The following is a 15,499-nucleotide window of genomic DNA, read 5'->3' as shown; positions in this document are numbered from 1 at the left end:
AGAGGAGAGAGATGGAGAGAGGGTCAGCTGGGAAGAAGGCAGCAAAAATAGCTTTGTGTCTGAGAGGTGATGTCCCTGTTCTCTAACCCTGCAAAATTTCCTGTGTCTTCCAGTTACACAGTTCTAATGTGTTTTACAAGGGTGCTCCACAATCACAAGCGAGGCAAACATCTATAGATGTAAAAACTGAGGCAGGGAACAGATACTGGTGTCCCAGGCAGTGTCTTCACCCCCAGGTCTGTGGTTTCATCCTTCCCTGCTAAAGGTGGAGAAAGGCAGGGGTGAAATTGGTTCATGTGTGCCTGGGGCAGTTCTTGATGCTCCTTTGCTCAGCAACAAGGCCTTAAACTCCTGCTGCGACTGTGGGTCAGGGATGCCACAGACTGGCTGAGTGCTGGCCTGGAGAGCTTATGGGGCAGCAGCCAAGGGGGCAGCTCCCAAAGGTGCTCCTGCTGCCCTTGATTCAACAATTACCAGGAGGGAAACATCCCAAGTAGAGATGCTGCTGGTGTCTCACAGGGATAAGGTGATATCTCTTTGGGCTGAGCCGGGTGAATATGGAGAAATGCCCAAATCTGCCAGGGACCTGGGATGCTGCAGCCTGCAGGGTGCTTCTGAAATGCACGCGGGGCAGGGAGATGGGAGGGTCTGCCCAAAATCCAGGGTGGGAGGTGCAGAGGGCTTTCAGTGACAAGGAAGCAGGGGGGAGCTGAGTGCCCAAGAGCAATGGCAAGGGTGCACGCTGGCAGTGTGGGGCAGAGCGCTCAGCGGGGCGAACACATCGGTGAGCTGTGTAAACAACAGGAAGCTAGAAAGAAGCCTCCTGCATCCTCTGGAGCTATGCTAGGCAGAAATATGGTGGCCTTGGGAGACAGTGCTCATAATTCATGGGCCCCTCTGCTTCCTGACAGGGCCACAGTGCACTTGCATGCGATGGAGAGCTCTCTGGCGTCCCTGGCTTGGCAACAGCCTGTACAGGGCTGCTGGACCTGGCTTCCTCCAGGCACCCTGATGTCCTCCACCCTGACCGCTCTGGCTACAACTCCACAGCATCCCTTTTCCTTCTTCCTGTGAGGCTGCCGCTAAATAATGCCACTGCAGCCCTGCCTGGTGCTGCCCCAGCTTCCCAGGGCACAGGCAGTGGGCACGCACCCTTCCTGCCTACCTATTGGTACTGCCTGCACAAACACCCTCCTGGCAAACCGTCCTGGCAGCTGGCAGAGATCTGGCACTTCCTCCAGATTCAGCAACTCTTCTCCACACGCAGCAGCTCTTCTTCCCTGCCTATGAGCACTTTTGCTTCCATCATTACCCAGCAGAAGATGAAGGACCAACAGATCACAGGGACCTTAGAGCACGAATGGGATGAGCCTCAAGCTGCTGTCTCAGGGTCTTACCAAGGGGCTGTGATAATTTCTCCTGCAATCTGCCTCAGTTTCCCCATTAGCACAGTGGTCAGCAGTTCTATTGCAGGTACTGTGAGGTATGGCTGGGCCATGAGCATCCCCTGCCAGATGCAGATGGCTGTGGACACAGGGGAAGCTGTGGAAGCCCTCAGTGTGTGGGACCAGCCAGGCTGGGCAAAATTCCCACACGGAGCACAAGTGTCTCCAGGGGGCTCTACTCTGCCTCTCCACAGGTTGAGTGGGTGCATGGTGCTCCGAGCTATCACTCAGTGCTGTCCTCCTCTTGCCGTGTTGTGGCTGGGAGAGCAAAAACGAGATGGGGTCTGGGACGCAGCCACGGTGCCCAAGGAGCCCATCATGCCACGCTGCTGGCCTGCTAAGACACGGGTGTTGGAAGAAATGGCACTTACAGGCTGCGTCGGGAGAACATCCGACAGGGCATCCATGGCCTCCACTGCCACTGGATCACCTCCGGTGCCGGGATGCCATAGACCGTGCAGGTGAGGGCCTGGGGGCTCCTTCGGGAGTAGATGCTTGGGGAAGAGGCTTCCTTCTCATGGATGCGTGGAGGAACTGCAAGGATCAGAGTGACAATGTGAGCGGCTGCAGTCTCAGCCGCTGCATCCCCAGCCCAGGCACAGCCCTCCCCAGGTCCGTCTGTAGAGAGTCTGGGCACTAGAGCACTATGGCTCTCAGGGCGACTCCCAGGGAGCTCAGCCCTGCCAGGCAGAGCAGGTTATACTAAGGCAGATTCAAGTGATGTCATTTCTCCTTCCTCTGCAGAGTGTGACTGTCTGGATGCCGAAGGGCTCAAAGCACTGTCTGGCAGCCCCCAGCACAAGGCTACAGAGCCTGCTGGAGACAAATCTCCAAGCAGCAGTGCCCTTCCAGCACGTTTTATGCTAGCAGCTGGTTCCTGCACAACAGGGACCAGTTTCTACCAGGGGAGAACTCCCTGGGAGCTTCCCACCCAGAGGAACTGCTCCAGGTCCAGGCTCCACGTGTGTTGAAGCTGCCCTGCCCTCAAGTCTGCATCACACAGGGTCACCCTCAGCAGCAGCTCCAATGGCAATTGGGAAATGGTCCCTAAGCAAGGACATATCCTGCCCAGAGTGATGGAGCCAGGAACAAAACTGCTGTATTGCCCAGGCCACAAGGAACCAGCCTCACTGTAACCAGAGCATCACTCAGCAATGGGGGAGAAGGAGATGATGTAGGTACCAACTGCTTTATCAGAGCAATGGAGACTTGGTCTTGGAGCAGCCCAAAGGCTGGGGCCATGACTCAGCACTCTCCCCCTGGCCCCAGCCCTGGCCCTCTCTTACCGTTGACGATTAACTGGAGGCTGATGCGCTTCTCCAGCCCCGCCAGCCTGTTCCGCAGAACCAGCGTGTATGTCCCAGCGTGCTGCTCCGACACATCCTTGATCTGCATTGAAGATTGAGATTGCTTGGGAATTAGCTTCCCGTCCTTGTACCTGCGGGGAGGCAGAGAGAAAATGCAGCCATGGGGAGGAAGTGTCCCACTGGTGGCTGGGCAGGGATTTGCTGGTCCCCACTAGAGCACAGTCAGGGTGCCCCTTACTAGAGCTGGGGATCAGAGAAAGACCCCTGGGCTTTCCCTGGACCTGAGTGACGGGTCTCTGCATTGTCTTGTATGGATGTGTGTGGGGTTGGGGACGTTGTTGCTCTGCCCTGAGCAGTGTGCAGATGCAAAGCTCCCAGTTAGCTCTGGCAGAGGTACAGCATGATGCAGTGCACACCCTGTTCCACTCTCTTGCTCCTCTGGACAGCCGTGACCCCCACTGCATGGGCACAAGAGGGGCAGCTCCTGTGGGAGCTCCACTTGTCCCCTCCAGACAGTGCAGAGCTGCCAAGCCAGGCCAGGACCTTTGCTGCTTCTACCCCAGGCCTCACCTCATTCTATCCCAAGCAGTGCAGCTGAGAGCCAGGGCAGGTGGGAAAAATGACCCCCATGGGTGGAAAAAAGTGGTATTTGGGACAATCTTGGCCACAGAGAGACCTAGCAAGGAGGCCAGGCTATGATTCCCTACTTGGCAGAGGGAAGGAGGAGAGAAGGTAGCTCAGGCTAAGAAAGGTGCGTTACCACTGGAAGTCTGGCGGGGGGTAAGCCACAACTTTCACCGGCAGCTTCACGGCTTCGTCTCCTGCGGTGGCTTCTATCACTGGGCCCTTCCTCCACTCCACATTGATGAAGGGCTTTTCTGCAAGAAAAAAGGTGAGCATGGAGGAGAGGAGAGCACAAAGGGACAGGCTGTCATCAAGCTCTGCTACTCCCCACGGGGCCTGACAGCAAGAACCAAGGACAGGCAGGGCATTGTGGCAGTGCAGTTGAAAATGACTACTCCTCTGAAATGATGAAGTAAAAATAACCAAAATTCACTATTGTCCCATCTGCCCATATGACCCCCAGCCCCTCTTCCACATCCCTGTTCCCAGCAGGTCCCCGCCCTGGAGCAGAAGGGAGTGGATGCCAGGCAGAGCCAGACAGGCCAGCACAGTACTGCTTGCTGTTGGGAGCCATCAGGGCCACAGGGGAGCTGTGCTGCCTCATGACTTTCTGCTGCCAGGTGACAGCCACCCAGTGCTGATGGTGCCTTGTGCCAGCCATGCCGCAGGGACACTGCATCTGCCACAGGGCCATAAGACCTGCGTGTCCTGCCATCCCACTGACGTTTGGGCCACTTTGGCATTTGCATCTCTCTTTCTCATCATCTTGGCACCTTGCAGAGTGTGACTGTGCTCCCAGTGTGGTGTTGGGGTGCAGAAGGGCTGAGGGACTGGAGGAAGGCTGGGTCTCACTAAAGCAGAGTGGGATGGAGGTGCAGGAGCCCCTCTACTGAGCCTTGGGCCAAGGACTGCTGAAGCAGTCTGGGGATTGTTCTGCTTGCAGCTGGGCTCCGTCTATGGCTCTGCGAGGGAGTGGAAGGTGCCTTACCGTGCACGATGATGTCGGTGCTCTCCTCCAGCATCTGGGCGCCGTTGGTGGCAGTGCATGTGTACTTGCCCAGGTCCTGCTGGCTGACATTGTGGAGGGTCAGGATACTGGAGAGTTCTGTGTGTGTCTGCAGAGACCGGCGCTCGGGCTCCATCACTGCCCGCTGTGTCTGCGGGAGGTGGCAGAGAGAAGGGGATGAAAGATATCAACAGGATGGGGTGTGCATATAGGCTCCTCGCATCTGCGCTTCTTGCTGCCCAGTGCTTGCCTCTCCCTGGACAGGGGACTGACTCCACCACTGACTGCTATCCTCAGGGATGGAAAGGTAATGAGTCCTGTATGACTGACTGCCTGAGGCTGGGGTCAGGGTTTAGCACATGTTTTGCTCTGATCTGCAGCCCAGTAACCAGGCTGGGAGCCCTATAGGTATGTGAACAGAGTGATGCCCTCAGGGGACTCCTCTGTCTCACTGTCCACAAGAGCCAGAGGCTACAACAGGGGGAAGGGACCTCCTCGCAGGCTCTTGGTAACCAGGGCTGTGTGGCTAGAATAGCTCTTTTTAAGCCAAGGATATTCATTCTGCGTTTGCACCTGTGGAAAATAAGCCAGTGTTTGCCCAGGAGCACAATAACACCTCGGCAAGGAGGGTGCTTTCCGCCAGGTAAAGGGGTCTTCCCTCTCTCTGCCTTCTGCTGCAGGAGAGAAAAATGGGAAAGCACTCTGACCGAGACGTCCAGGCCACAGCATGATCAGGATCATGAAGCAGAGCCCTCCCAATGATGTGAAGAACAATGAAGGGGCAGAAGGGAACGACTCAGAGGGATGTGGTTCAGTGCACCAGGAGCCGCTCTGTTTGCTAGTACCTGTTTGCCAGGGTAAGTCCACTGGAAGCGAACACCGGAGTTGAACTCGGCCCACACGGTGCAGTTCAAGACCAGCTTCTCTCCTACTAGCAGCTCCATGGCTTTCTTGGGATACAGCTGGATGTCATACAGCTCATTCCCTGATGCAGAAGAGGCAACAAAAAGACATTTCTGATCTATTAACTCTTTGACTCAGACTCTGCAGTTACAGGAGGCTTGGGTTTGACCTCCTGCTGCTTGGTCTATCTCTGTCTGGCACATAGTAGAGGAGATATAAGCACCGTGCAGAGTTTATGTAGCTAGAGAAGACCATAACAACTCCATGTTCCACACTCATGGACTTCAGAGTCATCCACACTGCCCCCCCCCCACCTTCCCAAATATTCACCTGCTATATGGATGATGAAGAAACTGGATTTGAAGATCTTCTTGTCGATGACAGTCTCACACAGGACAAACAAGGAGTCCCTGATCAAGCGTGTGGGTACCTGCACCCCCTTCTTGTTGTCCCAGAACGTGCTTTTCCCGTCAGGGTGGATGAGGGAATTTTGCTGGAAAAATCAACATTTTGCCAACTGAAATAAGAGGGTAACAACATTCCCACCCCACCCCTTCCAGGCTTTACGTTGGCTAAGATCCCTTTTGTAGGAAGAAACGATGCAGCCTCATGCCGTGCTGGCCTCCCGCCCTCTCCCCCTGAGGGTTTGTCATCTAGGAATTGTAGCCCCCCCATACCCTGAGCAGCCGTATCCTGCACCACAAGGCTCCCTGTCTGCAGAGTGGGCCAGAGACTTCCAGGAATGGAAACTTCTAGTGATAGCTAAGGAAACTGATGCTGATGTCCCAAACATCAGCCCCACCGGGATGAGTGCTGACCTTGGGTAGTGTCCTTCCCGGGCAAGGGAAAGGCCCCTGGCCCCCAGAGTGTCCCTGGAGGCTTTTGTACAATAGTAACACTCATCCTGGAAGGATGTATTTACATTGTAAAAAAAAAAAAAAAAAAAAGGGAAAAAAAAAAATAGCAAAAAAAAGGCACAAGCAAACTGATAACAGAGTTGTTTTCAGTTGTCAGCCCCAGAGCTGCAGCCTCCTCCCTTGTGGGGATGCTGACCACCTAGAGGGTTTGTAGATCACAGAGACCAGAGCAAAGAGGGGATTCTGTGGGGAAATGGGATTAAAACAAAGTCTTGTTTTGTTTCATAGATCTCCAGGGAAGAGAAGCAAGGTTGACAGGAAACCCATGGGGTCTGCCCAAGGGAACGGGACAGCACAGCTTCAACCAGCAAATAAAACGAGGAAGCCAGTGGCTTGTACTTTCCATGGAAAATGTATCCCATGCATTTTCCATTCCTGGCAGTGCCTGTCCCACTTCCACTCAGACAATTACAAATGCAGAACAAATGCGATACATGTCGGTCCAGAGTCTCCCACTGGCCAAGCTCTCACCGAGATGAGTGTGACGTTAAGATCTGGGATGGACACGAGGCATGGTACCCAAGTGTTCTCTTTCTTGCTGATGAGGAGGGTCTCCGGCTTGTTGATAAACGGCTGTTCAAAATCTGAAGAAGAGATACAAGGAGAAGAACAACTAAAGAGAGGCAAGAAAAGAACCGGGAAGAGGGACAAACCAGAATAAAAGGACACTTTCTGGCTTTCTTTAACACAGCATGAGCTTGCCAGAGGGAGTGGTGTTGAGCTGGACAGCCCCGTCTGCAATGTCCTACAGTTGGAGGAGACACCTGGAGCTCAGGAATGCAGAGGGAGCCGCCGAGGTGGGCTCCTCTGCACCGAACACCATACCGACAGAACGACACTTGTGTGACATTCGGGCAGTGCTGGAAGTGACCTCCCCTTTCCTGGCTGCCTCAAGGTCTCTGCCTGGGTTTGACCAGGTCTCGTCCTGGGCTCAGCGCCTGCCCAGGTGGTGACTGTGTGTGGTGGCCCCACGGCAGGGACAGCGCAGGGCTGTGCCGCCCTGGTGCAACAGCAGCAGCAGCGCGATCTTCCAGGGCGAGGAAGTGATCCGCAGCAGAATGGTATGCAGATGTCATCCTGCAGCCACCCCAGCTGGCAAATAAACAGATGAGCTGAGCTTTTTCCAGGGCTGCCACCCCAGTGCCTTCCAACTGCTGCAAGCACAAATATTGACAGGAAGAGCAAAACCACCCAAAATTAATCAGTGAAACAACTTTGTAAGGCCAGGGACGTTACATCAAACTCCACGTGGAGCCAGCACCAAGCAAGGTGTCTGAAGAAGGGGCTGTCCCGTCCCACGTTGCCTGTGTCAAATGAGACAAGCCCAAGCAGGGTTCCACGGTGGAAGGGAGTTGATGGCAGCATATAAAGGACCCATTGTGCCAGGCACCATCCAGACACAGACCACAAAGTCCAACCCGATCTCAAAGAGATGGAAAACTAATAGGGCAGCATGGACCCCATTTCTGTTTTTTTCTCAGATACACTGGAAAGAGCTGGTGAGACCAAGATGCAAAAAATCTTCAAAAAAATTGGAAGAAGAGACAACAAATTACAAGGCTGCTTGGTGTCCTCTGGCAGTGCCTCACTGATGGATGACCTCTTCTGAAATATCAGCTCCTGCCTGCCTGTTTCCTCAGGGACACACACCTCATGGGATGCTCTGAATACAGACTCATCCCTACTGTCTCTCACGCCTGTTCCTGCCAACGTCTTTCCTCTGTGAGAGTCATGTCTCTGGAAACGTCCATCCAGCATGTGGTCATGATCGGCTTTGTCAATGGGAACTATCCCCTGGGCGAAGGGAGTTCCATAAGGAGATGGTGGGGCTGTCCCAGGGACCTGCTAGGGGAGATCTTATGGATTCTGGTATGCTGGAATCAGAGCAAATGATCCCAGTGGCCTTGAAGGCTACTATTTGTTCACCTGTGTTGCAGCTAAACCATTGAGTTAAAGGGACTGTAGCATGAGGATGTCTATTTGTCCAACCTGAGACTCTTTCCTTCTGCTACCCAACCGCTACAGTTGCCCATCTAAAATGACAAGTCAAAGATGAATTTGGTAATGATCACCATTTGGGGATCCTGCTGTTCAAATCACACTGGGTCCAACTCAATCCAACCCGGTACTCCCATTGTTAAATGCATGAGGCAATTCTTTAATTTTTGATCTATAAAGCTGTTGCTTCACTGATAGTCATGCTGCAAAGACCTACTCTGGGTGAAGCGCTTCTTTTTTACAGCTTATGAAAATATGGATTCCCCAGGGAATTCTTATCTTTATTTCCTGGGTTTTGTGCTGCCACAGGATTGCCGTCGTCCAAAATCAAAGATCTGTTTCTGAGTGTGAACATGTTCCTCATTCTCCTCCTTGAGCTGTGGGCACGTGAGAGGGAGGAGGCACATAACTGCCAGAGGTAAGAAACTATGAGGTCCCCTCCAAGCTTAAATGGCAGCCAAGAACTAACTGATTTACTGGGCTGGTCCTGCTGCCAATGAGCTTGTGATTCATGCACTAACTCCCCTCTCTGACCACATCACATATTTTTCTGTAAGACTCTCTTAATGGGTCGGATGGGAATAATTTAGCATCTTCTTCATTAATATATGCTAAGCCTTATGAGATGGGGACTGTACGTATCCTATTCCACCCTGATGAGGCATTCTGTATGTTTACAGTACTATCTGTAGCTGTAATAAAATACACACCTAACCAGACACATGGGAAATGAGACATATGTGTGGAGAGTTCATTTGAGAACTGAGCTGCAGGTAAAATACAGAAGAACCCATTTTTCCAGCCAAGCAGAGATATTTTGTTCCTGGCAATTCCACCAAGCTCTAAACATGAGAAATGAGGTTGATGGATAAATCTGTGGTCTGATCATGCTGTCTCCAAATATCCCCAACACTTACATCAGCCCTTCCAAGCTCTCGAGGGACAGTTTCACATTGCAGCCGAGTTCAGCGGGAACAGCTAGGGCTTTATCTGGATGTTCTGCAATGGCTACGGTTACTGTGTGCCTGGGTTTTCCTGACATGTCCCTTCTCCTGCCTGAAAGCCTGTCCTGTCTGGAAAGGCGGATTCTGAGGTTTCCTGGATGTTTGATAGCCATAACAGGGCACAGCCTGATTGGAACGAGTATGAACTTATGCTGTGTAGCCATGCGCACAGCAACGCTGCGAGGTGTTGGCTGGATCTGTTGCACACACGCTGTCCACAGGCACTGTGAGTCCCACGGGCCCTGACAGTGTGGGATTTATTGCCCCTAAGCTACACCGCACGTGCACATTTGCTGCTCTCCTGTTTAGGAGAGCCATTACCGAGCTGCAGATGAGGCTGGAGGTGAGACAAGGTGGACAAAGAGGCAAAGGAAGTAGCATTTGCTGGATCACATGGAAAATGAGGCTCTTACAACCTTACAAGCCTGTTAGGTTGGACTTATTTTCAGTGTGTATAAGAAGCACTCTGCCTCCATCCCAACACAACATTCTGAAGTGTCTGAACAACCCCTGCCCAAGACGCCAGGGATAGGGGGAAGCTCTACTGTCCCTTAGGATGGGCAGCAGAGCCCGTGGGAAGATGAGGCAATTGCCCAAACAGACCCAAGTTCCTCTCCAGCAGCTGCCCAGCTTTTCTGATTTGCCCCTGGATTTTTCTCCGCATAGCTGCAGAGGCAAATTTGGCTTTGCCCTGGGACTTCTGAAAAATGCATTTTGTATGTCATGACCTGCCTGGCTCATGACAACTGCACCAACTAATAAATGGGGGTGGAAAGAGAAATAGCTCAGCCAACTGTTTCCAGGGGACAGTGCTCGTTTATCTTGCTGGAGAGCGCTGCGAGCAGTGGGGGAGACAGCAGAGGAGGAGCCCCTGGGGTATGGAGAAGCCGAGTATTGGCCCCGCAGCTACTTGCTGAGCTGAGGTTCTAGTTGCAAGCCTAGTGGACAGCCCTCCTCCTGCAAAATAAGTCTTATAACCCTGCCTGCGTGGGCAGCCCCTGCACAGACAGTAAGGAGAGAAGGATCTGGTTCTGCCATGGTGGAGCGGCTCCAGGGCCATCCAGCCTGGGTACAGGAGGAGGCTGCACATGGCGTGTTTGTACCACTCCTCCTCTCCCTTTCTCGGTCTCAGCTTTACTGAAAACATTATCATCCCTAGCCACTAGCATCTCGGAGAGTCCCCAGCTGCCCAGAAGCTAACTCTTGTGCTTTTTTTAGCAGTGGAGCGTCTCTGAGGCCTGGCTCTCACCCCTTAAATTCCTACATTCCTGCCCGGCTGGAGCAATACCCCCGGGCTGGGACGTAATTGAATCCCAGGCGCTGCCTCCATCCCCCAGAAGTGGACGGATATTGGTTCCCTGGAAGCGCAGGGAGCCAGCACTTGTCCCCATCCCTGAACCTGCAGCAGCCACACTCTTCCCTGGGAGGCCGGGGAGGGCACATTGGGCTTTTTAATCTTTCTGATATTATGCTGGTGCACAGTCTGCCCTCAGCTCCCCTAGCCTGAAGGTGCACATCACTGGGTAGCTCTTACCTCTCACAAACACGTAGGTGCTGACTGCTGTGGTGCCCTCGATTTTGGCATCAATGTACTTGTAATAGCAGCGGTAGTAACCTGTGTCGTTCGCCTGGGTCTCCGTCAGCACCAGGACTTTGCAGTATGGCTTCGTGCCGGTCCCCTCGCAGTCTTCTTCTCGGATTGCCCGGCCGCTGCTGGGGGCTGTTGAGGCCACCAACTCAGTCTCCTTCTCCTTCCCAGCAGGGTCCACCTTGCCTCCAGGCCACGACCACTCCAACGGGTGCTGGCCTCTAGACATGGGCAAAGAGGAGAGTTAGCTTTGGGCTAAGCAGAGTGAACACGATGGGGATTTAATTTACTGAAAATAAAATTGGTTCTGTTTTACCTCAAACCAGGACAACTGCCCTGTGTGGCTCTGTGTACATCTGCACGTGGCCCAGCCAGCCACCGCTCTCAGGCTGTGGCATAGAGAACAGCCATCATCCAAGGAGAAAAACAGGCTCGAGGAGATGGCAAACAGCTTGACTAATTGCTGGGCAAGAACAGGCTCGTTTCCTTCCCCAGGCCACCTCTCCAGCCATGCTAGGCTCTAAGATATCAGCGCACTCGCAAGCAGGTCTCCCCCCTCATGACTTTGTCCTACTGGTATTGGACAGGGAGCCACATAGGGCCCTGAAGGAAAGGCTTCATTTATTCTTTATTCTCTATTCCCTCTCGTTATTAAAAGGGTCCAGAGCTATTAAGAAAACACACAGATGTGATGAGTTCCCTTGGCTCAGTGCAGTTGCTGGCTGGGGTTTGTGGTGTGATGAATGGAGTGGGAAGGAGGATGAAGGAAGGAGAGCAGACTGGAAGGAAAATGAAAAAGAGAAAAGCAGGAGGGAGTCAGGGATAAAAGAGCAAGAAGAAAACAAGGGGGGGGCTCAGCTGACCACCTTCTGTCCAGCTGCCAGCTCTATTTCCTTCCCCGCTGCTGTGAGAGGGGGTTCCCTTACTCTGCACAGCACCCTGCAGCCCCTTCAACCCCCCAGTATGCTCCCCTGGCCGTCCCAGGGCTGCTGCCCCTTCCCATCTCTGCAGAGACACTGCGCTACAGATGCCCCTAACGAGGGCACGATCGCAGAGACTGTTCCCCAGCAGCCCAAAGGCAAACGGAAAAGTCCAGGAACTGCAAGAAACCCCCAGACAGAGCGTGCACGTGTGTATTTATATATAGCTGAGGATCTCCAGAGCGGGAGGCTTTGCACATGCACATGTACGCACACGCCACCATAGCTTGCTATAACTGTGCTTGTTTACTACAAACAAAACAAGCTTTTATTCCACGCTGGAAGTTTCCTTCTGTGAAATCAGAGACCCTTTCAGAGGAAGGCCTAGTCCCCACTTGAAAGTTTGCCAGCGTAGCTGAAAGTCACTTAAGAATGTGCAAAAAAAAAAAAAAAAAAAAAAGAAAAAGAAATGGGAAAAAAGAAGAAAAGAAGACATCGCCAAGAGACAGCTGTGGGGTAAAAAATGGCCTTTTGTCAGCACCGTTTGCTCTATTAGGGGAAACTGGGTTCATCTATTATGCAAGTTGAGAATAGGCATGTTGGCACAAGCAGCTCCTCTGCCAGGGTCCTGCCAGGGCAGCTCTGTGGGCAGATGCTTTTAAGCGCAGCCAGACCGTGACCGTCACCAATAGCTGGATCCAGACAGCAAGGGACAGCGAGGAGGAAGCGAGATAAGGTGCCATCGGAGGGCACAATGGCTCAGACGCAATGAGGACAGGATTTCTGTCCAAGTGTGGGGGAAAGACCTGCCCCTTTGTGTTTGTCTTCAGCAGCTGATGTATCTTCCTGCAGAACGTGCTCTCTTCCAGCTCCTGCTGCCCAGCTTGCTGCAGATGAGTTCGGAGACAGTGTGCTGCACTCTCCCCTTGTCACCAGGCACAAGGGCTCTGGAGGCAGCGACGTGCCCTTGGGGACAGCCACGCAGCCCCTCTGACACAGCTCAAACTTCTGCATTCACTAAAAATGCCATTGGTCCCTGAGGTAGGACTAGAAGCCCAGCTCCAGTGGCTTGTGCCCATGTATCATGGTAGGCTTCTCCAAAGGATCAGGATCTCAGAAACACTTCAATAAAATAAGACTCTGGAATTTTGGGTTTTTCCCATCCCATGCATACACAGAGAAAAATAATAATTAATTTGATCACCGAACTGGTAACACTCAGTGGCCTCTGCCATGCCCATTGCTCTGCTGCACTGGGCGCAGCCCGTGAGGCTGGCCCCGCTCTCAACCCAGACTCGAGAGCTTCAGACCCCGACTGCGCAAAGGAGCCCCAAAGCTCTTTGCCTTTGCTCAGGCATTTTTGGCGCTCCACATGGAGCAGGGCAATTGTACAAGTCTCCAGCGTTTCCGCTTTCTGTTTGTTTACCTACTGGGATTTTCACGCATTATCAGATCCACTTGTTTTATTAACCATCAAGGCTAGCAGTAGCTGAGTGACAAGTATTTATATAAACACGGATGGGCCAGTACAAACAGACCTGCCGACCGGCCTGCGGGCAGCTCTAAACTCAGGCATTCTTTGCATCGTGCGCCGCTCAACCAGATTCAGTGGGGACAGAGAAGGTGTAGGCATTAGCACGAGTCCAAGTTAGCATCGTTGGGGTATTGAGAGGACCAGAAGGCAGCAGGGACAAGGGGCATGCCAGGCTCACTTGGGTTTATTTCTGAATCTACCCTCTGCATTTGGGGAAAGGTCCAGGCAGCAGTTTTGGATGGTTCCCTCCCTCTTATCTGTCACCTTCGATGATTTGTTCCCAAGTTGTTTTCTTTCAGCTCTGTGATAATGTGCCTCTGGGCGATGGAGCCTGCTGATGCCAGCTGGAAACAGATGCACTGTAGGCTTCTCCACAGCTGTTTTCCTAAATCTTTTCAGGACAGATGCTCTTCAAGGGAAACGTTACAATTGGCACCACTTTTCTTCAATCCTCTTTGAAGCTCCCAAGCGTGGTATGATGGGCAAAGCTGGCTGTGGCTTTGTGGCTTAGCTGGGGTAAGAGAGGTCCCTCCTCAGCATCACAGAGGATGTTCACAGCAGTCACACACGTGTGGGAAAGAGCAGCAGGTGTTGTGCATCCCCGGACACTGCTCCAGAGCAGTCACAGTGGGGTATTGCCTTATCCTCATGCTCCTTCAGCCCTGCCACAGTGCTCATTTCCTCCATAGGAGCCAAAAGGGCTCCGGGGTCAAATACTTCCTCTCTGCCAGAGTAGGGCTTGTGCATCCGCAAGCATCTGCGAGTCAGCTCTATTAACCAGTCACTGGGCAGCAAAGGACAACCTTGCTCTTCTTCCTTTTTCTAAATAGCATGACTGGGTGATGCTCCCTCTCCACCTGAGTGCTCAGCACCTGCAGGATGGGACGGGATGGCTGGGGCTGGGCTGGCACAGCCAGGACCAAGTTGATCCCTCCAGAGGTTTCTGCTGTTGTGCAGCCAGCTCCTGTGGGCTCTGCTCCAATATTCATGAGCCGGAAAGCACAAGCTCTCTGCTTTCCCCCAGCGCAGGCTGCCGAGGGCATGAATGCAGAGATTCACAATATTCTTTTTCCTCCTCGGGATGGAAGCTCATAAAAGATGCACTGTCCATGTGGGCACCAGCCCCTTCGTCCTGCTCTGCCACATGCTTAGATCAAAACATCACTGGGGCTCTCAGCCAGCCCTGGCACGATCTGTATTTTGGGAAATGCTCCTACACTGGTCCTTTGCTCTGTCTGGACCTCTCAAGGGTGCATTGCACTGGGTGACAGGGGTAACGTGCCTATATGTGACAGTATTTGCAAAAACAGAAACTCAACATCTGGTAGCTCCTTGTGGGTGTGCTGTATCTTGGCGTCTCTGTTAAACATGCCCAGCTTCAGAGGCATCGCTTATCCCATGGCCTGGTACAGACTCTGGTCACCGATGAGGCCAGGCGATCTGTGGAGTGGGAGAAGGGCTGCAGGTGTGTGAGATCCAGGCTGCTGCAAGAGAGCCTGAGAGCACAGTCGGCTGCGGGACTCTCACGCTTGGTGGGTGAAGCTTGAAAGGTCTCCAGGGAGCCTCATGCGGTGGGTTTTGAGCTCTGCTTTCTGCTGCAGCACTGCTTCAAGCAGGCCCATACTCCTGGCTCCAGGGCAGCTCGAAGAGCAGCCAGAGGACATTGTTCTCAAGGGAAGACCAGGGTCAAACTGAAGCCACCTCCAAACACGATGCTTAGCAGGGAATCCCTGGATTCTGGATTTGATTTCGTATTTGTTTCTGCCCTACCCTGCCCCAACACCCTCTCCTTTGCTTGTTCTCTTGGTGGTCTGCATGTTTTTCCCTTCTGCTCCCATTAACACAAGCCAGGTCTTCCTAGGGTGGGCCATGGTCCAGAGAAGAGATTGGAGAAGCAGCTGGGTGTAATTAGAGATCCAGGGACCAGGAAAGATTTACTTTTCATTCAAATGAAGTAATAGTGTCCCACAGTCAAAACTCTCTCCTCAAGACATTAGACAAACACAGGCTTGAGAGCTCAGAGGGACAAGGGGAACCTCTGAGCCATGTAGGAGATGCTGAGACTTATCTACCTGTGGATGGTGTGAAGGACAGTGCACACTCCCTGAGGAGCACATCTGGGATAGCAGGATGCAGAGGCGGGGGGCAACCAGGGAGCAACATGGGCAGAGAGCACCTGGGTTTTAGTACTGTTTGCAGGTGGCCTTGCTGATCTCCAACTGGCTAGTTCAGTCCTGCACAGCACCTGGGAGC

General features: G+C 53.0%; 1 protein-coding gene across 1 annotated transcript in view; it reads right to left on the bottom strand.

Annotated features, from left to right (window-relative positions):
* The window catches only part of FLT4 (fms related receptor tyrosine kinase 4), a 56,246-nt gene that overhangs the window by 16,608 nt on the left and 24,139 nt on the right, over window positions 1–15,499 (bottom strand). Inside the window, exons 3-10 of the mRNA XM_074155439.1 lie at window positions 10,739–11,013; window positions 6,674–6,786; window positions 5,616–5,778; window positions 5,228–5,367; window positions 4,365–4,533; window positions 3,513–3,630; window positions 2,732–2,883; window positions 1,817–1,979 (exon numbers count right to left, since the gene is read on the bottom strand). Coding sequence (XP_074011540.1) covers window positions 1,817–1,979; window positions 2,732–2,883; window positions 3,513–3,630; window positions 4,365–4,533; window positions 5,228–5,367; window positions 5,616–5,778; window positions 6,674–6,786; window positions 10,739–11,013 — 1,293 coding nt within the window. The remainder of the gene's footprint in view (window positions 1–1,816; window positions 1,980–2,731; window positions 2,884–3,512; window positions 3,631–4,364; window positions 4,534–5,227; window positions 5,368–5,615; window positions 5,779–6,673; window positions 6,787–10,738; window positions 11,014–15,499) is intronic.

The sequence above is a fragment of the Numenius arquata genome, chromosome 11 (genome assembly GCF_964106895.1).
Source record: "Numenius arquata chromosome 11, bNumArq3.hap1.1, whole genome shotgun sequence".
Taxonomy (NCBI): Eukaryota; Metazoa; Chordata; class Aves; order Charadriiformes; family Scolopacidae; genus Numenius; species Numenius arquata.
This window is presented reverse-complemented; position numbering and strand designations above follow the sequence as displayed.